At 36.9% G+C, this 24471-nt stretch overlaps 1 protein-coding gene and 1 long non-coding RNA gene across 2 annotated transcripts; both read left to right on the plus strand.

The window, feature by feature from the left end:
* Positions 1-1036: 1036 nt before the first annotated feature.
* LOC107557373 (uncharacterized) lies at positions 1037-4703 on the plus strand. The gene is made up of 3 exons (XR_001605384.1): positions 1037-1532; positions 3713-3815; positions 4027-4703. It is a non-coding gene; the product is annotated as an uncharacterized lncRNA (long non-coding RNA).
* A 643-nt stretch (positions 4704-5346) lies between these two features.
* On the plus strand, positions 5347-23328 carry LOC107557374 (serine/threonine-protein kinase BRSK1-like). The gene is made up of 19 exons (XM_016240775.1): positions 5347-6268; positions 6360-6454; positions 7027-7112; positions 7234-7374; positions 8427-8543; positions 10492-10525; positions 10621-10689; positions 10846-10992; positions 11583-11614; positions 11856-12020; positions 12966-13063; positions 15100-15250; positions 15348-15408; positions 16919-17492; positions 18308-18356; positions 18827-18950; positions 19500-19713; positions 21998-22087; positions 22163-23328. The coding sequence occupies exons 1-19, from the start codon at positions 6184-6186 to the stop codon at positions 22342-22344; spliced, it is 2514 nt and encodes an 837-aa protein (XP_016096261.1). The 5' UTR covers positions 5347-6183; the 3' UTR covers positions 22345-23328.
* The last annotated feature ends 1143 nt before the right edge of the window (positions 23329-24471 follow it).

The raw sequence follows: 24471 nt of genomic DNA on the forward strand, positions 1-24471 counted from the left end.
GTGGTATGATCATAACGTTACATGTATTTCACCATGGTACCAAAAGAAAAGTATTCGAATAAATATTTTAAATTAATTAATTATTTTAAATATTATCTTCAGTTATTCTTATACATAATTACACAATTAATTATGCTCATTATTCTAGGTTAATGTCAAATTTCTCACAGCAGACTTCGTGTTCTTGACAGAGCTCCATAGCCATCTCTATATCATGTTATATAATACTGTCTTAGCTCATTTTTTTCTTATTTCTAGGCACTGAAATTAGTTTATTATACTTTATTACTAATTACTAATTAAAACCCATTCATGTCAAAATATATATTTTTTAAGAAAAAGCTTCATTTTTTTTTTACATAATATCAGCAAATTGATATATTTATTTATGTTTTCAAGAATTATAACTACAGCCAGGGGTTACATTAGGATAAACAAAACATAATAATAATAATAATAACAAAAGGTAGAAATAAAGTTGTGTGTGTGTGTGTGTGTGTGTGCGTGTGTGTGTGTGTTATCTGCGATGTTGATAGTTTTCCTTTATTTTGTAGTTTGTGCTTGTTCCTCTACTGCCTCTTGTAAAGCTGCGCCATCTAGTGTTTGATTGTAGTCTTTCCTATATTCCTTATATTCGATTAAGTCAAAAATAAAGGGATAGTTAATAAATGAAAATGTTGCCGTATATTCACCATCCTCTTAACAATAAAATGTAAGACTAAAAAGGATATGAAAATTATATGGACTATGGAAAATACATATTTTACACACACACACACATGTCTGGTTTGCTATCCTTGTGGGGACTCTCCATAGGCGTAATGGTTTTTATACTGTACAAACCGTATATTCTATTGCCCTACACCAACCCTACCCCTAAACCTACCCCTCACAGGAGACTTTCTGCATTTTTAGATTTTCAAAAAACTTCATTCTGTCCTCAATTTAGGTCCCCACCGTGACACGAGTCCCCATGAGTCTGTGTGTAGTCAGGTTTAAGTCCCCACCAGGATATATAAACCAGTACACACACACACACACACACACACACACAGGGAGAGATAGAGAGAGGGAGAAAGACTCTTAAATGGTTAGTTTACAATCTTAACCCCTTGTTCACACTTAGAAATGAATATTTACAGCAGACTTGCTGGATCTTGATTTGCATTATAATGAAACAGAAACATTGCAGGTATCTTGTAAAATCATACCAGGAAACAACATGAAAATATATGCAGTATGTGCCTTTCAAAAAGGTACATTCTATTCTATTCTAATTTCGCCTAGGTCACCTTTACTATATCATTCTTGCCCTCTGACACTTTCTGCAGCCTGTTTCTCCTCCCTCTCTTCCTCCTCCTTCCTGCACAGACTGGGAAGTAATCCTATATATACTGTATATATTAGTTTTTCACCCTGTACTTCTTTAAAGGCTCTTCTCAGCTCACTGACATTGTGTCACACAAACAAAGAAAAATGCCAGAAGAAGTTCCTGCTCAGTGCAAGGCTCCCAAAGATGAGCTGGACAAATGGTGAGTCATATTTCAGTAAGGACATAGTACATTAATGCAACATTGAATTTCAAATACTTTAAATGTCTGGTGCTGTTGCATGCTTAATAGCTCGGCGTGAAATTGTTTTTAGTTATGCACCATCATATCATAACAACTCTATGTACAGTATATAGGTTATGAGTAGTGGTTTGTGAATGAAGCTATTTGAAAGGCTAGTTAAAATGTGTGTGTTGGATACTAAATGACAAGACTGAGCACATGGTGCCGGGGGGAGCAGGTTTGGGAAGTGATGATGCAGGTGGAAAATTATCCATGTTAGCCATCATGTTACTAAGTTAAAGCATGTGGCTGGAGCACACATTCCCCTTGGTGCTTGCGTTTGATAACGACAGAGCTTTGGAGATACATATTACGATAGTTTCCAGCATTGTAGGCTTTCACGCACAAATGATTAACCTCCATCTATAATTGTGAACAAAGCAAAGTGCTCTCTTTCTAGATCAAAAGGTCAGAGGTCAATGCACTCACACAATGACACAATAATGTGAACTTTACGGTGAGTTGCACAAGTTGTGCCATTTACAAGAGAAGCGCTATCTACTTTATGACCGTTTCTCAACTGATTTAGTCAATAGCACTCATTGTAAATTGAGGTTATCATTTGCGGTGCATCACTTCTGGGTTGTTCGCTTGCACATAAAATACAGCATTTGCCAGTTGCATTATATTGCATTATGTATTCAATTCATTAAGCTATCATTCAGAGTACATTTGAGATTACAAAATAAAATTAAGCAAAGGCTTGAGTCTGTGCATCATGAATATGCATGATTGCATACAAGTCAAAAAATTATTATAAACATTTCTCATATTTGAATGCAAAATTCAGAGCAATATGCCAAATGCCAAATTTAGCATGAACTTTAGTAATGTATATGTGTGATGTAAATATAGCCTGGTTTCAAATAGAGAGTGAAAGTGTGCTCACAGCTCACATGTCATCGCCTGTATTGCAATGTTTGCGTTATTTATGAGGGTAATAGTTGCTGTAACGTGCAAATCTGGACAAGATTTTAAAATCACCTAGTGTGCAAGAATGATCCTTTTTATTCGATTTTAGCACTTGGACAGTGAGATATTTCAAACTAGCGCTCTCTGAAGAAAATCCAAAAATGAAAATTTGTTTAAAATGTAGTCACCCTCAGGCCATCCAAGGTGTAGATGAGTTTGTTTGTTTATCAGAACAGATTTGGAGAAATGTAGCATTCCATCACTTGCTCACCAATGGATCCTCTGCAGTGAATGGGTGCCGTCAGAATGAGAGTCCAAACAGCTGATAAAAACATTACAATAATCCACAAGCTATCCACATGAATCCAGGCTAAAATATGAGTCCTCTATCCATAATATTGCTTTCTCCAGTGAAAACGTTGTGAGAAATATGCACAGATAAAGTACTGTTTATAAGCCAAAGCAGTCCAAAACAGCTCTAAACAAATATGTGGGTGGGTTTTGATGTGAGAGGAGAGCAGGGGATGGACTCTTTCACTGGAGGAAGCGTGATTATGGATTATGGACTTTTGGCCAGAAGTATTTTGGCCAGAAGCGACAGTTTTTGGTAAAAAGTTTGTTCCTCACAAACAGCTTTTCACAAGTTGTTAATTGAATGACTGGAGTGGTATGGATTACTGTGATGTTTTTATCAGCTGTTTGGACTCTCATTCTGACGGCACCCATTCACTGCAGTGGATCCATTGGTGAACAAGTAATGTAATGCTATATTTCTCCTAATCTGCTCAGATTAAAAAAAACTCGTCTACATCTTGGATGACCTGAGTGTGAGCACATTTTTAACAACTTTGATTTTTGGGTGAGATATTCCTTCAATGAGGTCCTAAAGGTATCATAATTTCTTACAAAATATACAGTTCGAAGTAGTTTTAGTTTGCTTATACCATGTCACACTGCAAGACTTCCCAAAGTATTTAATGCCAACTACCTTATCTTAAAAAAAAGCATAACTTTGAAGGCTCTTTCATGTGATGACGTAACAACACCCTTTGACTCCAAAGAATGTGGCCCCTTTGATCTTGACATGAGATCAGTCATCCAAAAAATCAATGCACAGCAGACTCATAATATCATAGGTGTACACTATTTCTTTGTTAGCACACTAAACACACTGTTTATGTGTCCAGTGTTCAGGGGAAGGGTGCAGAGGGCTGTAAGGAGCTGCTGGAAGCTTTTGAGGCCTGTGTGAAGGGGACCACGGCAGCCTCGTGAGGGGACATGGATTTACATGTAAATATCAAATACTCTTCTACCTGATTTATTCCTAATTTTGTTATGTTTTTTCATTGTGACTTTTATTCTGTTTTAAATGTATCTGCAGTTTAATGTAGCACAGTTTCATTACAGTATTGTGGAGCGATTGTTTGTGCATTTGTCTTCTGTCTGGATGAATGCATTGATTTGTTGATTCTGATTATTTTTACTGTTATTTTTAACTTAGGTCCTTCCTTTCTGGGTCCCTTGCATTCCCTCACATTGCACTGGACTAAACCATTTTATGGACCGTGAAAGGGGTGCAAGAGCTGGAAAGCAGTGGAATAGTTTATTTTGATCCTGGGAAGTCGTTGTCCTTGTTGGTGTCCCTCATGTTTACCGTGTTATGTGTAACAGTGGAAGAAAGAAAACCCAGTTTTATTATTATTATTATTATTTTCCAGATTTCACACTGTAATAAAACAGTGCTTTTCATTTGATTTTGAATAAATTACTATCAATAACCATGACAATTAAGAGGCAGCCTACATAGCTGTGTTCACTAAATAACTGACACTAAATAGCTTCATAATATTTAATTGCATGCAATGGTTGATTGACCTTTAACTGCAGTGGTCTGCATACTTGCTAACTTATGCCAAGCACATTGGCAGCGCTGCTCATGTGGTTTCCTGAAAGTGGGCCTGTAAACACAGCAGCTGACTGTCAGCACCATCTATTGAAGGAATTCTGATGGTGTTGACAAAACCATTTTCATACTTTTCATCCCATGTTAATCATGCATGCATGTCATGTAGGTTTTATAGTATCGCTAGCAAGGGCCTATATAAGATTAGAAAAGGGTTCACAGAATTGTTGTATTGGGGGTTATAGGCACAATGATACAAATGAATAATAATAATTATTATTGTTAATATAAAAACTCATATTCATATAAAAATATTTGCAGTTTGTATCACGGTTGTGACAGAAAATAAGCACAATGACATAAAACAACAACAATATACAATAAAAATCATTAAGATACAGATAAAAAGGATTAACTCATACCAGCCTGCGTGTGAACTCATAAATTATTAACACTTTGTTGAACTGGCCAAGTATTAAAACTTTGATATTGTTTTTTATTTTTTATTTTTTTTAGATATTTTATTTGTGTTGTTAATTTTTTTGTTATGTTGACCAAAAGACATGAACGTTTAAAGTAAAAGATCAAATAAAAAAAAAAGAATTATAATAAAATTAAATAATATTTTTCCCATGACCTAAACAATTTGGATACACATGGTGTTTTATTATTATTATTTTTTTTTATGTATTTGTTTGTTTATTTATTTATTTCCGAGTTCTACGTATTTGGTACTTGAAGATGCTTTTCATTCAGTGCCATATATATATATATATATATATATAATATTGTATCATTCCACCATCTGAAAGCATGACTGTATCGTACTCTTCTGTGAGGGACAGACAGATCTGTGGCGCGAGGTGCAGTGGGGGAGTGTGTTTGGGAGGGAGGGTTGATGATGATGATGATGATGAGGAGGAGGGTGTGGGACCCGGATGTTGCTGCGAGGAACCAGAACGGAGAAAATAACGCTTTACAACGCAAATAAACCGTCAAGACACACAAAACATCAGCGATCAGTGCGCAACGTATCAGTCACCATCAAAAACCTAAAACCCCTTCCTCAAAAGTGCCCGGCGGATGCGAGCCTGCGCTGGACCGGACGCGGCGGAGACGATGAGGATGAGGATGCTGCGGTCCGTGCGGCAGGATGGAGCTCAACATCAGCAGCAGAGATGAAACAGATCCGCTGCAGTGATGCGAGAGGATGCAGAGCGACCTGGATCTCCTTACAGTCACATACGCGATCGGACTGGTCTTTTGGGTTGTCTTGCTGAATGTTAAACGGGAATAGATTGACCTGTTTGTTTGTTTATTATTCAGTTGTAAGATTCTGCCTCCTTTACCTGGGATTTAGGCCTAGCACAAGTGTACTGAAGGCTTGTGTTCACTTATATTTCACAAACACAGTTAGGAGGAGTTTCTAAATGGTGTTTTTGTCATGAGGTGATGTCCAGCTGGTAGATACATCTAGAAGCAGGAGCGTACTAACAGGACCTGGCTTTCTGTAATGACATGTACTGGGAACGAAAAGTCTGATCGATTGAGAAGGGTGACTTTGATTGGCAAAGCTATGAATTAGACTGAAAGAGTTCAGGGCCCATATGACAGATTTTAGGGAACAACGAGCTCAGCATGGATTTATTCCCGGGTTGTTGCAGACCCTTGGGAGACTATTTTAGAAAAACTCAACTCAGAAACGGTACGCTGTGAAAATATTGCATGCAGTAGCAAGTTTAACAGGCCGCCACTATGTCTAAGGAACTGTCAGTGACCCAGGCAGCTCAGTATGTGGGGCCTTATCGACTAGAGAAGACTCTCGGGAAAGGCCAGACCGGTAAGGACATGTTGTTTACGTATTAAATTCTCTGTGATTTCTACTTTTTTCAAAGCGGTCATCACTGATGAATTGTCTGCGATGTCAATAGGTCTGGTGAAGGTCGGGATTCACTGCATCACTGGTCAAAAAGTCGCCATCAAAATAGTCAACAGAGAAAAACTCTCAGAATCTGTTTTGATGAAGGTAAAGAAAGAATAATCACATATATATTTTTTAATGCTATAGGCCTAGTTTTTGTAAAGTCTCAGTTGCTGTAATTAAAATTGATATGAAATCTATAAATTAAATTATAATATTATACCTGTCAAAAGTATCATGTATCACTACGGTATGATTACCATATTCCAGTGTTATTTTAGTATCACTATTATAAGCTTTATTAATACTTTGAATAACTTTTTATATTTTCTGTTTTCATTTTAATTTTAGTTCATGTTTTAGTCATTTAGTTGTATTTTTTGCCATTTTTATTAGCTTTTGTTTCTGTCTATATAATTTTAATTAATTTTTATTTCAGTTTTAGTTATTTTACATCTAGTTAAACTAAATGAAAATGATACATGCTGATTAAGAAATTTGATTAGGTAACAAAAATATATTTTTTAATGGTTTTATTTAACTATAATAACCCTGCCATATTCATGTACTATGGTATTAACATTCCATTCCAAGGCCAAAAAAACAAACAAACATAGGAACAATAATAGTATATTAATAGTGGTAAATATGATCTTTTCTTCTTATCATTCAATCAGGTGGAGAGAGAAATTGCTATTTTAAAACTGATTGAACATCCACACGTGTTGAAACTCCATGATGTTTATGAGAATAACAAATACCTGTGAGTTACCACACTTTTACATGCTTTCTTATAGGCTTTTTCAACACATTGTTCTTCCTGCTTGTCATTTGTCCCTTCTTAAAACCTTTGTTCCACTCGTTCTCTGGCTTCATTCATGCAGATATTTGGTTCTGGAGCATGTTTCAGGAGGAGAGCTGTTTGACTATTTGGTGAAGAAAGGCAGACTGACGCCTAAAGAGGCACGAAAATTCTTCAGACAAATCATATCTGCCTTGGACTTCTGTCATAGTCACTCTATATGGTAAGACACACACACACACACACACACACACACACACACACACACACACACACACAAACAATTCTTAATAAAATAATGTAAATTAGAATGAGTCCCTGGGGTAAAGTTTTGCAAGCTCACATATTTTGAGAAGCTTTCTGATTTTCAATTTGGTTGAAGGTGATTAAAATCAAAGTATGTGCAAAGTGGTCCCACACTGACCGCATCAGATCATATTCTAAAAACAAATATAATACAGGATAGTACAGCATTTGCTGGTGGCTATTTTGAATAGGTGTTCAATTGTATTTGAATATGGTAACAAATACCATTTGAATATGGCCTTTTGTCCCTTGCTTGGAGTCATTTTCTCATTTACATTTACTTGATTTTTGAAAAAGCTTCTATTTAATTTCCTTTTTCACAAATTGATGTTGCACCTTCAATATAACTAAACTAAAATCATATCTAAGACTAATACCATAAAAACATTGTTACTTGAAATAAAATAAACGTTAACCTAAAATATAAAAAAACAAAACAGGCTAGATGCCAAAACAACATTTCTCTTCTTTTTTTTTTAGTTTAACTTGTACTAAAATACTAAAATATAAATAAATAAACAACAACTAATAAAAACTATAGACATATTTAATAAAAACGAATACAAATGATTAAAAAAACAAATGACTAAATTACTAAAACTAACTCAAATTAAAGTGGGAAAAAATGTAATTTAAAATAATAATAATAATAATAAACTATAATAGTATATCAATGACACTAAAATAACGCTGCATCATATATATTTCAGGACAGGAAAAAATTAAATTTCCCCTAATGACAAAACCCCTACAGACACAGTTATTGATAACGGTTTTTAACATGATTAGTCCCTCATATTTTCATATGTGGTGGTTCTAGCTCTAGTATCTTAATTGGGCAGATACAGTCAAGACAAGGATGAGTGAAGAATTAATATGTTGACACTGTACATCTTCCAAAGTATGATTCTGTGGAGGGTTGTTGGTGAGCGCCGTGTTCAGAGCCGGTTGTCCTCTGTGCTCTTGTAGTCATAGAGACCTGAAGCCAGAAAACCTCCTGCTGGATGAGAGGAACAATATCAGGATTGCAGACTTTGGCATGGCCTCACTACAGGTGGGAGACAGTATGCTAGAGACAAGCTGTGGGTGAGTATTGTGAATGCGTGTGGTTTATAATGCTGTTTGCTTGCTTTATTGTACTTCAAGCTGCATGCATTGCAATATGAAATGGATAATTCTGATAATGCATGATGATTGATCAATACAGTTTTCCAGCTGTGTTAAAGTACACAATACACATTATATGAACACTAAAGCCACACTTAAAAATTAATGAATGTCATTGAATTAGATGGCAAAATATCATACGTAGCTGCCATATATCACTAAGCATTTTTTTACAGATGGAAGTTGCTAAATTAATTTGTTAAATAATGTAAAAACATTTTGGCTTGACAAGTTTGACTGTTTTTACTGTATCTACTATTTACAGTTAACAGTTTTAGCACTGCTATATTGTTTTAGCATTTGGCGAATGTTAATTTAACATATCCCTAGCATGTTTTAGCACATTGTTTACATGTGTATCACATTGCTAGAATGTTATTTGCATGGTTTAAGCATGTTTTGTCACCTTGTAAGTTTTAACATTAAGGTGTTGTTGACATTTAGCATGAACCTCGCATGTTTTACTTTATTTCTAGCATGATTTAGTATGTCGCTAGCATGTTTTTATATATTGCTACCATGTTTCATCACGTTGCTAGCACATTTTAGCTTGTTGCTAGTAGGTTTGAGCACTTTCAGCATGATTTAACACTTAGCTAGCAGGCTTAAGAATGTTGCTAGCACATTATAACATGTTTTAGCATGTTTTAATACCATTTTGTTAAGTGTTGTTAACATTTTTTACCATGACGCTAACATGATCTAGTATGTTGCAAGCATGTTTCTACCATGTTTCATCTCATTTTAGCACATTTTATACTGTTGCTAGCATGGTTTAGCACTTAGCCAGCAGGTTTTTGCATGTCCCAACATGTTTTAACACTGCTAGCATGTTTTCACATTGTATTATACATTGCTAACATTTTTAACATGAAGCTAGCCAGTTAACTTGTTGCTAGCATGTTTTTTAGCATGTTTTCATATATTGCTACCATGTCTCATCACATTGCTAAAACATTTTAGCTTGTTGCTAGCGTGTTTTAGCACTCTGCTAGCATGTTTTCACATTGTATTAGGCATTGCTAATGTTTTTAACACGAAGCTAGCCAGATTTTGCCAGCATGTTTTTTTATTAGGTTTTTCTATATTGCTACCAGGTTTCATCACATTGCTAGCACATTTTATCTTATTGCTAGCATGTTTTAGCACTTATCTAACAATAGCATGTTCCTAGCATATTGTAACATGTTCTAGCATGTTTTATCACCTCGTCCGTTTTAATATTTTGTTAAGTGCTGTTAAAATTTTTAGCATGAGTCTAGTGTGATTTAGTATATTGCTAGCATGTTTACATTGCTACCATGTTTCATCTTGTTCCTAGCACATTTTATCTTGTTGCTAGCATATTTTAACACATAGCTAGCATGTTTTAACATGTGCATGTTTTAACATGCTTCTAGGATGTTTTAGCACTTAATCTAGCAAGTTTTAGCATGCCCTAACATGTTTTAGCACTGCTAGCATGTTTTAGCATTGTATTAGGTGCTAGCATGATTAAGCTTGTCCTAGCAATTTTAGCATGTTGATAGCATGTTTTAGCACACAAGTCGGAACAGCCTAAAGGTCTGGTGGTCAAAGCTTGAAAGCTCTAGGTTGCATTCATTTTTAGTAATTTAGTCTCTGAAGAAGAAGAAACTTGAGTAGTAGATCAGTATACTGACTTGTCAAGCCAACATAATTATGCACAACTTACTTAATTAATTATTAATTATATTTTCAGTTTCAATTAACCTCTTAAGCTCAGGGGCATATTTTTTTTATTTTTGCCTAAATGTGACATACCCAAATGTTAAAACAGCTATGTTATTTTAAACAAACTAAACCCTCTCACACCCTTCCATGCTCTGTTTTCCCAAACTATTTGCAGATCTCCTCATTATGCATGTCCAGAGGTTATCAGGGTAGGTCCAAAAAGTAACCTCTATGTTTTCTATGAGCATCATTCTGTCTGAAAGTGAACCATTTACCATATTACTACCTTTGGCTTCTACTTTAGGGTGAGAAATATGATGGTCGACGGGCTGATGTATGGAGCTGTGGAGTCATACTCTTCGCACTGCTAGTGGTGAGGAAATCACTCTCTCAGAGAGCATTATACTTTCCCCCACTTATCACTTATTAGCCTACTAATTTTTAGCTCACAGCAAATAACTGAAACACACCTTGCTTGTCACTACCATCTGTGTCTTTGTATCTGGGACTTTCTGTCCGCTGTCCTCAGGGCGCGCTGCCCTTTGACCATGATAACCTGCGGCAGCTGCTGGAGAAGGTGAAGAGTGGAGTGTTCCACATGCCCCATTTCATCCCAGCCGACTGCCAGGCTCTGCTGCGGGGCATGATCGAGGTCAACCCTGAACAAAGACTCACGGTGAGGGAGTACTGTGATTAAGCATCAAGCGTACTGTGGTGGTTCGATAACTATAAACATGTCCAAATTTAATTAACTTAAAGGGGTCATATGATGCGATTTAAATTTTTCCTTTCTTTTATGGATTTACTTTAGGTCTATGTTTATTACTTTTGAAACCATCTCTGTTTAAAACTTTGTACGATTGTATGGTTTTTGAAAGAAGACTCTTGCAAAAGAACGGTTTTCTTGTTGAATATAATTTCAAATGCTCTGTCAGAGAGCATTATACTTTCCCCCACTTAGTCAAGTTCTGCCTTAAAACAAGTGCTACAAATAAATAAAAAGAACACAAATTACAAAAAAGCACTTCATCTACAAATCATTAAATACCATTCAATGCAATGATTTGTAGATTCCATTTAATAGATTGGTTTGTAACAGGTATCTGTATGCATGTTTGATCTGAGGTTTTGCTGCATTTACACGGCTTTGATCAGCATTTTGATCAGTTGGTTCAGCCGATTCAGAATTGCTAATCTTATAGCATTATAGCGCCACCTGCCTGTGAACACACTCTACTAATCACACCATTTGTTGTCCTTCTGCAGCTAGAGGCCATCCAGAAACATGCCTGGTATCAGTAAGTACTTGTTGTTTATATTGATTATTTGTATTCTCGCTATCACTGCCGTCAATCTAAAAGTCTGAGTGAGAGCAGCATATTATGTGTGTGTTTATGGCTGCATTTCATAAATAGAACTGTATTTATATTGAAATGTTATGAAATGATTTCAGCTTGCGTCTTTCATAACAGGCAAGATCACAGATGATTTGTGCAAGCAGCTCAAGTTCATATGTGTGTTTGTTTGTGTGTGATGAAGAGCTGGACGCAATGAGCTGTGTCTGGAGCTGCCGCCCCCGAGGCGCGTGAGCATGGGACGGGTCATGTCTCTGACAGAGCTGGACCCAGATGTGCTGGACAGCATGTATTCTCTGGGCTGTTTCAGGGACCGGGTTAAACTGGCCCAAGACCTGCAGTGTGAAGAGTGAGTGTAACATCAGCACATTTGCAGCATTTCTATTCAGAAAATGTAAAAATGTAGATAATCTTTAACCCTGTAAAGCCTGACATATGAAATAATAGACAGGAAAATCTTCTCTTTTTTTTTATTGAACAGTGTATTGAACATTCTAAAAAACTAAAAAAGTATATATGTTATCGTTGAGTATCATATTTGATACATCAGGTTTTTATAGCTCATAGGAGAATATGGAGTTCATACAAACTCCCACATTTTATTTAGAGGCCCAAACGGATCCAAAGTATGCAATTGCTGATATTTATATGGCCAAAAAGTAAAATTAAATTCTGATAGCTTGTGATATACGTCAATGAGATCTGTATAACAGTATAGCAGACTTCTTGCATATAAATATCAGTTGTCACTCTATATTTCCCAATAATATGTCTTAGTAGATGATATTTAAATGGTTAGTTTTATGCTGAATTTTATTGTGGGGGAAAGGCATATAATGCAAAGCAATACAGTGATGACTGAGAGATGAACAAATAAACAAACACCTGATAGATTATATTTACTACTGATATTTTAACATAATTTGTCTAAAAAAAAAAAATTGGATAATCAAGTAATGCTAAATTGCTTCAGTCCAAGTGTTAATTTTGAAATATTACTAAAATATATATATATAAAAATATTCTTATGTTTACTTTATAACAATTTAAAGATTTCACAGCAAAAAGCTCTGGTGCCACTGTGTTTTTACAGTTATACTAAAAGGCCTTTTACTTGCCATAAAAGTATGATCTATCAATCAGACAGCAGAAGGCTTTTCGTGTGTACAATTTTCAGCAAAGTTTTGCTCATTGATAATTCCTATGCCTTAGAAATTTGTATATCAAATATGATACAATAGGCTTCAGGGTTAACATAGTTATTCTCACTTCTTTCTCTCGCTCTTTTCCTTAGAGATAACCAAGAGAAGATGATCTACTATCTCCTGTTAGACCGTAAAGAGCGCTATCCTAGCCATGAGGATGAGGATCTTCCTCCCAGAAATGACATTGGTATGTGTCTTTTTCCCTGGAGTGTTCATTAACACAGATAAATAAATCTACATCTTCTGTTTTTGACAGGTTAACATGTAGTGGTCAGCATCTGTTAGCCACTCTCTTGGTTTACAAATTAGCAGAAGAATTTTAAGTTACTGTATGTATTACATTTATACATTTGGCAGATGCTTTTATCCAAAGCAAATGACTGCGTTTTCTGGAATACAAGTTACTTTGTGAAATGTGCTGCAACTTATATAATACAATTAAAGGGATAGTTCACCCCCAAAAAAACTTCTGTCATCATTTACTCACTCCTATGTTGTTGCAAACTTGTATGCATTTCATTTGTTTCCGGAACATGAAAGAAGACATTTTGAGCAATGTGAGTAACCAAACAGTTGCTGTTCCTTGACTTTCATTATATGGACAAAATACAATGGAAGTCAATGGGAGCTGTAACTGTTTGGTTACCAACATTCTTTAAAATATCTTATTTTGTGTTCTGCACAAAAACGTCAGTCATACAGGTTTGGAACAATATGAGGGTGAGTAAATGATTTTTCATTTTTTGGGTGGCTTATCCCTTTAACATCAAGAATTCAAAGTGCACACAAAACATATCATTTCTAGCATTGCTAACTTGACATAGCAGCATATTCATCATCAAACTAAAATGCAGTCAACCAAACTTACAAATTTACACAGATCAGTTTATGTGTATTTTTTTAATTTTGTGGAGTGAGTGGAACAACGAAAATACATGTTGATACTGTTTATATGTTTGTAAAAATTTTATTTACAGTCATTTTACAGGTGTTTTTTTTCTCTCAACAATGCAGTTTTGATCTGCTGTGACTTTTTCCGGAAAATACAGTGCATTTCATTTATTTGGTTCTTTTTTGGAATCTATAATTCCATGAACAGCTTTTAACAATCACGGAATCTTTCTATTCCACTAAAGGCTCTTTATAGTGGAAAAAAAATCATTCAAATTTTTTACATATTCTTCACACTAAGATAAAAATGGTTCTTTTAAAATCTGTTTACTGAAAGGTTCTTTGTGGATCCGATAATGGTTCTATGGCATTCCCCCTGTTGGAACCTTTATTTATTTAACCCTTTAAGTGCCACCCCCCATTTTTGAATATAGACGTGAAAGTGCACTATTCAAACTTAAATTGTTATCATTCATGAACGCTTTGGAATACAGACCTACGGTTGGACTCTTTTTTAAGAAGACAATCTGCAGATTATTGCAGAAGTGGAACCATTTCAAAATATTAAAGTATCAAAAAGTTAAAGAAGTTTAAATTTACTGTAAAGAAAATGCACTGTGCCATTTTTATTTTATTTTATATAAAATACATATTTTTCAAAATATTTTTGAATCCAAAATTGCTATAAAATTAATGACTTATGTCTAAATCAGTTATGTTCCAAATTTGAAGTTGATATAAAAACATTTAGGTTCCTGAGAGATTTTATTTAGGGTGTTATATCACAAACAGCCACCGGGTGCCATCAAAACTCCATAGAATTTTTTTATGCATTTTTCTGTCACAAATGTCTAAATATCTCTGTCAATATGACTTATATCTCAAAATAACCACCAAATATGGAATCTTGAGACTCAGACCTTTCCGCCGATATGTATTTTGTCAAGATTCTAAAAGACCATTGTACATTTTGTAATATGACACCTGACTCCACCCACTAAGGGGGAGGAGACCGCCAAAAGATTTTAAAGTACCATTTCCATTGTAAGGCAATGTCCGATTTCAAAATGGTTTTCACAGGATGAATTTTGAGGTTTTACGCTTTTAAACGATGTGTGTGTGACAGAGAAAAAAGACAACGAAAAAAAGAGCACCAACAGGCCCACCGGTGGGCCGGTGGCTCTTAAGAGGTTAAAAGTGTATAGATTTGATCAGTTATATATTTCCTGGTAACTGAACTCACAACCTTGCTGTTGCTAGTGTTGCTATACTCTACTGTTTGATCTACATGCACAGTTCTCTGCATACTCTGTGTTTTGTATTTCTATATAGACCCTCCACGGAAGCGTGTAGACTCACCCATGTTGACCCGTCACGGCCGCTGCCGGCCAGAGAGGAAGAGTCTGGAGGTGCTGAGTGTGACGGAGCAGGGCTCTCCCACACCCCCACGCAGAGCGCTGGACACCTCCGCGCACAGCCAAAGGTACACATGCAGTCATAAACACATTTTCATGCATATATGGAACTTTGTAAACATTGATTTAGCACTACTGACTCTTGACCGCCACACTCCTGCATAGATCTCGATCTGTAAGTGGAGCATCAACGGGCCTCTCGTCTAGTCCTCTAAGTAGTCCCAGGGTAAGTGCCTGTCTGCTAACCTTTTTTTCTACTAAAGAGATGAGTCACTCAGCAGCAGTGTAGTCAAAAATAAAGATTTTTTTTGATCGAGAAATGTGTTAATACTCATTTTCCCGCAGTATTGATAGACCAATACCAGCTACAATTTCTTACTCTCTCTTCTCTCCAACAGTGACTTGACACTCACCGCAGTGTGTATTTTAAATAAATAAGTATATAGTCTGTTGTGCTGCGTTTAAGAGTGAAACACAGCACTGTGTTCATTTACACACGAGCATCTCATGTTTTCAGCGTCTCAGAGCAGCTCGGTTTACAGTAAATGCAGCAAACTCCATCTCTGCATGTGCAATGTGTGCCACTTTGATTTCACATTTGCATAATTTCTAACATTTTTGTGGACCGATAATTACATCATTTTACTAGAATTGTAATGAGAAGTGTTTGTAAACCTGTTGTCACAGAAGTTTAAATGGCTTCCCTCAATTCCACCAAAACCAAGCTTGATAGTTTGCCACATGCAAGTGAAGATATTAAAACATAAATATTGTAATTTCACTGCGGTGTACAGTTAAATAATTAATATAATTCTTATGAAATATTCAATTTTTATTTACAAAGTTGTTTAGTTAATGTTAGTTAACTAATGAAACCTTATTGTAAAATGTTACCAACATTTGCAATTTTAGATTAATGTCTTCTTTTGGAACTTTTGTTAGTTATTTTTCCAAAAGCATTTCTTATATCTGTGTTATTACTCAAACATACTAGACTGAGTTAATATGAACATGCACATCATTCAGTCTTAGACCCAAAGTATACTTCATTTTTGTGTGCGTACACTAGTGTTAAACGCGTAGCCTTTTAAAGTATACTCCATTTGATTGCGTGCGGGGACACAGGTGGTCGACATATGGACTTTAGAAAGTTTCTTCATTATCCAGCGTCCACGCTATTTTTCTCCAGAAGTTATTAGCGATAAAAATATCTTTGTACTCTTTTAAACTAATATAAACATAGTATCTAATAACTCTCTCACACAAGCGATTGTCAATGCAAGCGTCTATTGTTGCGGTATTTTGTTGTTGTTGTTCTGTCTCTTTAGTTCCATTTTCTACTGTGAAATAATGGCCCGGGCCAGTGTTGCCACCTTGTGGAACAACTGATTAGTGCAAAACAAATTCAATGTGCATGTGCGACCTGTGTATTCAAAGTATGTGCGGTTACAAAAATCGGGTGGTGCACAGTACGTGCGTACTATGGTGATGGAATTTGCATCACGTGCACTGTACGTGGACCCGCACGTACGCGTAAAAACCAAAGTGTATTTTGGGCTTTAGACACACACACACACACATACACACAAACACACTCACGTCCCCATTCACCATCTCTGTGCACTAAAGACGTTATCACCTGCCATTGCTCATTTTCACTCCTGTTTCTCTCTCCATCTGCCACGGCCTTCACTCTTCCACCTCGCTTCTCCTCCATCTCCTCCTCATCCCATCAGAGCCCTGTCTTTACCTTCAGCGAGCCGGAGGTAGTTGCCGCCACCAAAGCAGGAAGCGGCAGCACCTCTGTTCGTCCCAACCGATCGCATGAACCCAAAACGCAGACGCTTCCATCTAAAAACGCACCTGAACGCCCCCAAATCCAGTCCATGAAGTCCCTCCCCCTGCCCTCCTCCTCCTCCCGCTCTCCCTCCCCTTCTCCCCTCCTGTCGTCCATTCCCCGTTTCCTCTTCTTTTCTTCTCCATCTGCGGTGCTGAAGTCGGTGACTAAAAGCCTGTATCCCATGTCTCAGGTCACCCCTCAGGGCTCTCCCCTGCCTACCCCGCTGGGTACCCCCGTGCATCACCCCCACCACCCCCCCGCTACCCCACCCTCCTCCTCCTCTTCCTCTTCTTCCTCCCGAGCCGAGGGAGGAAGTGTGGGCGTGGGCTCACTCTCCTTGACCCCGCCCTCTAGTCCAGGGGGAGGCGGCAGCATGGCTGCAAGTAGCTCCGCCCACTGGAGGACACGCCTCAACTCGTTGAAGAACAACCTGTTGGGGTCGCCGCGGTTCCACCGCCGCAAGATGCAGGGTGGGCGCCAATATCTTTCCTTTTTTCTGAATTTAATCAAATAGAGAAGGAGTTTTCAAACGTTTTGATGCCGTAGACGTGTGATGTGATAAATAAGAATATTATATGGAATATGTTTACCTTCTATTAAGCTGACACTGTGTCATTGTTGTACTATTAGAGTACTAATTCTATTATTAGAGTACTTTCAGATGTATTCACTTGAACAAAAACATAAAACTGTGGCTGTCAATAGAATAAAATAATTTATTACATGATTGCTCCCATTATATATGACATTGGAAACCAGAATGAAACATAATATTTATTACAAATGTATTTCATATTCTCTGAACTTTTATGCAGGTCCCTTTGCAGCCAGGGTTATTATAATTAACAAAAATTAAAACTAAAATACTAAAATAAAACCATAAAAAAACATTTTGGTTGCTTGAAATTAAGTAATATATATTAGATGTATATTATATATTATATTATATCTTGGTCTTATATTTAATTTCAGCTAGTTGCCAATGTAACATTTGAAGTTGAAGTATTAAAATAACTAATAAATAAAAATGTATAAATACTATATAGACATAAATAATACAACACACAACAAAATTACTCAAACTTTAACTAAAATTTTAAAAATAAAAAATAAAATGTAATAAAAAAAAAAAGTGAGACTAAAATAATACAGTTTGCGGCCCTTTGGGGCTCCCTGTATCTCAGTTTGAAAACCTCTGAAATATAAAATGGTCAAATAATTGAATTGAATCAATGTCAGCTTGTATTCAATCAATGTTTCATTCTTACTCTTACCTTCCCAACAGTGCCAACCTCAGAAGACATGTCCAGTTTAACACCAGAATCAAGCCCAGAGTAAGAAACAATTGTCAACCCAAATAATCATCTGGAAAAATCATCTGCAAAGCACTGCATTCTTTTTTCAGGACTTACTGTATGTTGTACATTTTTATATTACATTCATTTATTCCCTGAGTTTTTTTTTCTCCTCCAAAAACAGTAATAATTTACCCTTTCATTTTTGAGAGTTTTTGCTACTGTGCCTTTAAGTAACACCCAATTTGCATGTGAAAAAAAGAAACAATTCAATTCACATGAATTCTAAATAATAAATGTTGCAAAAACAGCCCTTCGGTGTTTAACAGATCCTAAAAATGAGATGTTCCAGATGACAATGCTCATAGACGTCATGGCAACTTGCATGTGCTATTTAGGGAAATATATTAATGATAATGATCTCCAGCTTTTAATTCTTCAGTGTGCTGCATCACTGGGATGAGTCTTACAGATTATCTGAGTGTCAGTCTGTGTTTGTGGTCCGACAGGCTGGCTAAAAGGTCCTGGTTTGGGAATTTCATCAGTCTGGAGAAAGAAGAGCAGATTTTTTTGGTCATCAGAGACAAACCTCTTAGTTCCATTAAAGCGGATATCGTCCATGCCTTCCTCTCTGTGAGTCTAGCAGCTGATCTGTGCAGCTCTCTGTTGATTAAGCATTTTAATAAACTAAATGGATCGCATATACACTACCGTTCCGAAGTTGGGGGTCAGTTAGATTTTTTTATGTTATGAAAGTCTCTTATGCTCACCAATGCTTTATGCTTTATTTGATCAAAGATACAGTAAAAACAGTAATATTGTGTAATATTATTACAGTTCAAAATAACTGTATTCTAGTTTAATATATTGTAAAATGTCATTTATAATGTAATATACACTTTTAAGACGTTATGTCGAGATATTCATATTTTAATATCTATAAAATATGATATCATTTTACAAAAATAAATCAAATATTTTACTGGTTTGTCACACAATGTAGATAAAGAAATAGCCTGAAAACAACTGTATTCTGCAACTCGAATAATCGAACACAGCCCCCATAAATTGTGACCAGACTGACCCATAATAAGTGAACATGACAGCTCTGCTCAAAGGAGAACAGCAAGAATGTATACAGCAGTTAATGAACAGTTCTTTCTCTCTTGCGTTTGTCTTCAGATTCCCTCCCTCAGTCACAGTGTAATCTCTCAGACGAGTTTCCGCGCAGAGTATAAGTCTTCTGGAGGTCCGTCTGTCTTCCAGAAACCCGTCAAATTCCAGGTAGACATTTCCTTTTCTGAGGGGGAAAGAGAGCGAGAGCGGGAGCGGGAGAGAGACAGGGATGGACAGAAGGATTACGGAATCTACAGTGTAACTTTTAGCCTCATATCAGGTGAGAAGTATTACTATCTGCTGTAAATGATTTTGGTTATTATTTATTTACCCACTTACATTAAAGGGTATCAGAGCTTTTAATTCATAGTACAGAAACAAAACAAAACATGAAATGAAAGTGTTTAAATCACTCAATTTTACATTGTACAGCAGTGACACCAGCAAATAAAGTTTCATAGGGAGGCATCATCTCTTTTGCCTCCATTGAGCTTGATGCAAATAGGCAAACAGTATTAAAAAATATGCTTATTACTTACATGGGAGCATTTATATTGATTTCATTTTTAGTGTATCGTAGCGGAATTTTGAAGCAATATTCAATATTATAAAAATATTTTAAAATATTCACAAGAGTTAGATTTTTTTAAAAGTAGCATTATATAAACTATTATATAAATGTTGTAGCAAGACCATATACAATGGTGTTCCATTAGCCTTTAATATTGTAATAATTTCATTACAATTAAATGAAAGAGAACATTTAAATTAGACTAAACACTTGTTACTTTTAAACTTGGTCTGTTTTAATGCATTTATTTTTTTACAGTGAACAGTACTAATATTTTCTACAAATATTTAAAAATGTTCATGAGACTCTGATTTTAATAAAAAGTGTGATTATATAAATTATTATAGAAAAGTTATAGTTAAAGTTATATTGACCATAACCATGAAAATTAAATAAATTAAATAAATTAAATATTTAAATTAGATTAAACAATTTTTACTTTTAAACATACATTGTCTATTTTAATGCATTGATTTTTTTACAGTGAGCAATCTTTTAGGCTACGTTTACACGACAACGATGTAGTCAAAAACGGAAGAGTTTTTCCCTTGCGATTTTAAAACAATTCGCGTTTACACCATAGACTGTATAAAAACATGGACGTAGTGTCCGTGACGTCACCCGTAGATTTCCGAAGAGCGTTTTTGAAGCTCAAAAGTGGGCGGAGGCGGCAGTCGCCATCTTGGCAGCACGTCACCGCGCATCATTCCCGGATAATCGAAGATGGGCAAAGAGGCGGGAGCTGGTTGCTGAAGCCACGCCCACCTAGCTCGACGGTGGTGACAGCAGCGGTAATCCACCTGTCACTCAAGTGGCCACACCCTTAATTATGCAGAACTTTAAGGCTTAATATGACTTAAACTGTAATTCATCAACTGGCCGCTAGAGGCTGGCTGCAAAAGGGAGTCAGTCCCATAGACTCCCCATGTTAAAATGCCCAAATTCACAGCAGAAAAAAAACATGTTTACAGCCTGGTTGAAAAAATTATTTTGGTCTATATAGCTAATTTTGCCCTTGATGACAACTGTGAGGGTGAGTGAATTTTTTTATAACTCATCCGTTTAAATTATATTAAGCCTTAAAGTTCTGCATAATTAAGGGCGTGGCCACTTGAATGACAGGTGGATTGCCGCTGTCACCAGCGTCAAGCTAGGTGGGCGTGGCTTCAGCAACCAGCTCCCGCCTCTTTGCCCATTTTCGATTAATGACGCGCGGTGACGTGCTGCCAAGATGGCGACTGCCGCCTCCGCCCACTTTTGAGCTTCAAAAACGCTCTTCGGAAATCTACGGGTGACGTCACGGACACTACGTCCATGTTTTTATACAGTCTATGGTTTACACACATCCGCGAAAACGGCCAAAAACACTGTATTACATATGCCAGGCCAGTGGTTGGCGCTGTCCCCTTGTTAGTAAACAGTACCTGTAGGGAAGTGACGATTATATGATGCATAATATGATGCGTCTCCGCTGTTGGTTGTGATATTGGTGAAGTAAATCCACACTTTGCTGAAGAAGCGTTAGCAAACTCTTAAACAGCAACAACAGTACCCTGTACTCCGCCATTGTTGTGTATATTTGTTCGCGCTTTCCTTTAAAATCGACACTTACTGCGCATGTCTACATACCTAATACGTACTACGCACGCGCATGACGTCACCGTTTTCAAAGATTCCCGTATTGGCTGTTTACACGGAAACGATAACGGTGGCGTTTTCAAAAACTTGCACTTGGAAACGCGTTTTCAAAAAAATCCGTTTTCAGTCCCCAAAACGCCGTTGTCGTGTAAACGAACAGCCAAAATGCATAAAACTTTTCCCGTTTTTGGCATGAAAACGTTGTCGTGTAAACAGCCCTTTAGATATATAAAAAATCATGAAACTTGATTGTTGTATGATTATATAAATTATTATATAAATAGAGGGGATTTTGCTGGTCCACTACACACCACTGAATTTTTACGAGTATATGTGTGTGAATTTTATTTTTTAGGTCCAAGTCGCAGATTTAGACGAGTCGTTGAAACGATTCAAGCCCAGTTGCTCAGTGCTCATGATCAGCCCATGGTGCACACTCTTTCAGGTAAGACCGGACGCATATCATGAATTATTCCAGCATGTTTCCACTCTTCCACAGCCTTTTTTTGCTCTACGCTAGATGAGAAGAACAGTCGCCCTCCTAGAACACCAACTAGACAGAACTCCCGGCGCTCAGAAGGTGGAGCCGACCGCTGCGAGTGGGTGGAGCGTGGAGAGGGCGGGGTTTTACTCCAGCGCAGGGGGTCGGGAAGAGAAAGAACCCGCCTACTTTCCTCCAGTGGAACACAGTCACAGCCCTGAGCTAGAAATATTGTGAATAATCAGCAATCCATCAAGATATGAGCCATGATATGAGACTAAACTACTCAAACGTTCCTTCTCCCCTCGTCACCTCAGAACAGCATGATGGTAAAATGTGTTTTTAAAGGAGCTTTTTGAAAGTCTAATGAAACCAAATACTGATACACATTGTGCAAGAACATGGGATGCAACGAAGCAAGAACCGTCTCCATTGTACTTTAATACAACATAAACTTCTGGGATCCGAGGAACACCTCCAAACTTTCTTCTGAAACTTATTTAATTTGTCATCCTGGACAATGCTTTGATTTATGCTGTATTTTCTCATGTGATTTGGATGTAATGTGCAAAACTTGAGTTTATAATGACATTCATGAAACGAAAGGTTTCAGTTGGGGGTAGCATACCATCTGTTCCTTACAGGCCTGGTCTCCGTTTCAGCAATCGAGTAATTATAGCAACAGAGACGTCCAATTTAATCTGAATTTTTATCCTCCAAATCATGTTTTAAAGAAAATACGTAGAGATCCAGATCCAGAAGCTATTAGCACCAAGAGTCTGCTCAGACGTATGCAATAAAAATCAATAAGCTACAAAAGATTCAGTTTAACAAAGCTGCACATGCTGAATCTTTTAAAACATGATTACCTCCTTGAGCGGACAGACTCATGATGATTTTATGACCGTAAATAAATTGCTCACCAGCCCTGCATCATTATCTATAGACAACTTCATTTTCACTCTCCATAGAAATGCTGCATGCTAAATAACGTCGAGCTTCAACCCCAATAACTGATTGTGATTGTAAAACATTTCTGCGTGCGTTTACACATCTAAATCTGTCCTCGATTCACCCTTTTGGCAGCTCAAATGGACGAGAGCGTCTGACTAACGAAGGATTCCCATGACTGTTGTCTCCAACAAGAGTTCAAATACAAAGTTTCCCTTTTAGGCCATGTCCACACGTACACAGGCATTTTTATATTTCTTCTTGAGTTTCTTGAGTTTTTCCTTCTTCCGTTTTAAAAAAAATCTCTGTCCACATGAAAACGCAAACGCATGCTATGAAGCACTGTCAAGAGCATGCCAAACCAACAGGTGGCGAAATAATCTCAACCGTGAAGCCATGTTGGCCAATCAGAAGCCTGAAAAAGTTTCCAGTAGGCGGAGATAACAGCACAGGCTCTGATGTCACAAGCCAAAAACTCCGGTTTCGCTGTCTACACCATAACACTGCAACCAGAGTTTTTGAAAATTCTTCACCCTGGCAGGAGTTTTCAAAAATGTTCGGTTTCATTGACCTGGTGCTGTGTTTGCGTGTGGACGAACGACCAAACCACGTAGAAAAAGCTGCAGTTTTAAAAACTAAATTTGAAAAAAAATAACCGCGTTCGTGTGGACAGGGCCTTAGGGGCTGTTTACACGACAACGTTTTCAGACAAAAATGGGAAACGTTTTATGCGTTTTGACTGTTCGTTTACACGACAACGGCGTTTTGGGGACTGAAAACACATATTTTTGAAAACGGGTTTCCAAGTGCAAGTTTTTGAAAATGCCACCGTTATCGTTTCCATGTAAACACCCAATACGGGAATCTTTGAAAACGGTGACGTCATGCGCGTGCGTAGTACGTATTAGGTATGTAGACATGCGCAGTACGTGTCGATTTTAAAGGAAAGCGCGAACAAACATATACAACAATGGTGGAGTACATGGTACTCTTGTTGCTGTTTAAGAGTTTGCTAACGCTTCTTCAGCAAAGTGTGGATTTACTTCACCAATATCACAACCAACAGCGGAGACGCATCATATCAAAGTCCCTTTAAGGGTATTCTATAGTCTTTGATCATATACAACATATAATCGTCCTGTTTGCTAACAAGGTGTCAGCGCCAACTACTGGCCTGGCATATGTAATACACCGTTTTTGGCCGTTTTCGCGGATATGTGTAAACGCGAATCGTTTTGAAAACGTTGTCGTGTACACGTAAAACTTAAAAAACGCAACGGAAAAACTTTTCAGTTTTTGACTACATCGTTGTCGTGTAAACGTAGCCTAAGATGCCAAAGGGAACGAGAATCTTTCCAAAATGTGAAAGGATGTTTGTCCCGATTCTCTGTTGCTGC

This window comes from Sinocyclocheilus grahami, unplaced genomic scaffold (genome assembly GCF_001515645.1).
Source record: "Sinocyclocheilus grahami isolate Dianchi unplaced genomic scaffold, SAMN03320097.WGS_v1.1 scaffold599.1, whole genome shotgun sequence".
Classification (NCBI taxonomy): domain Eukaryota; kingdom Metazoa; phylum Chordata; class Actinopteri; order Cypriniformes; family Cyprinidae; genus Sinocyclocheilus; species Sinocyclocheilus grahami.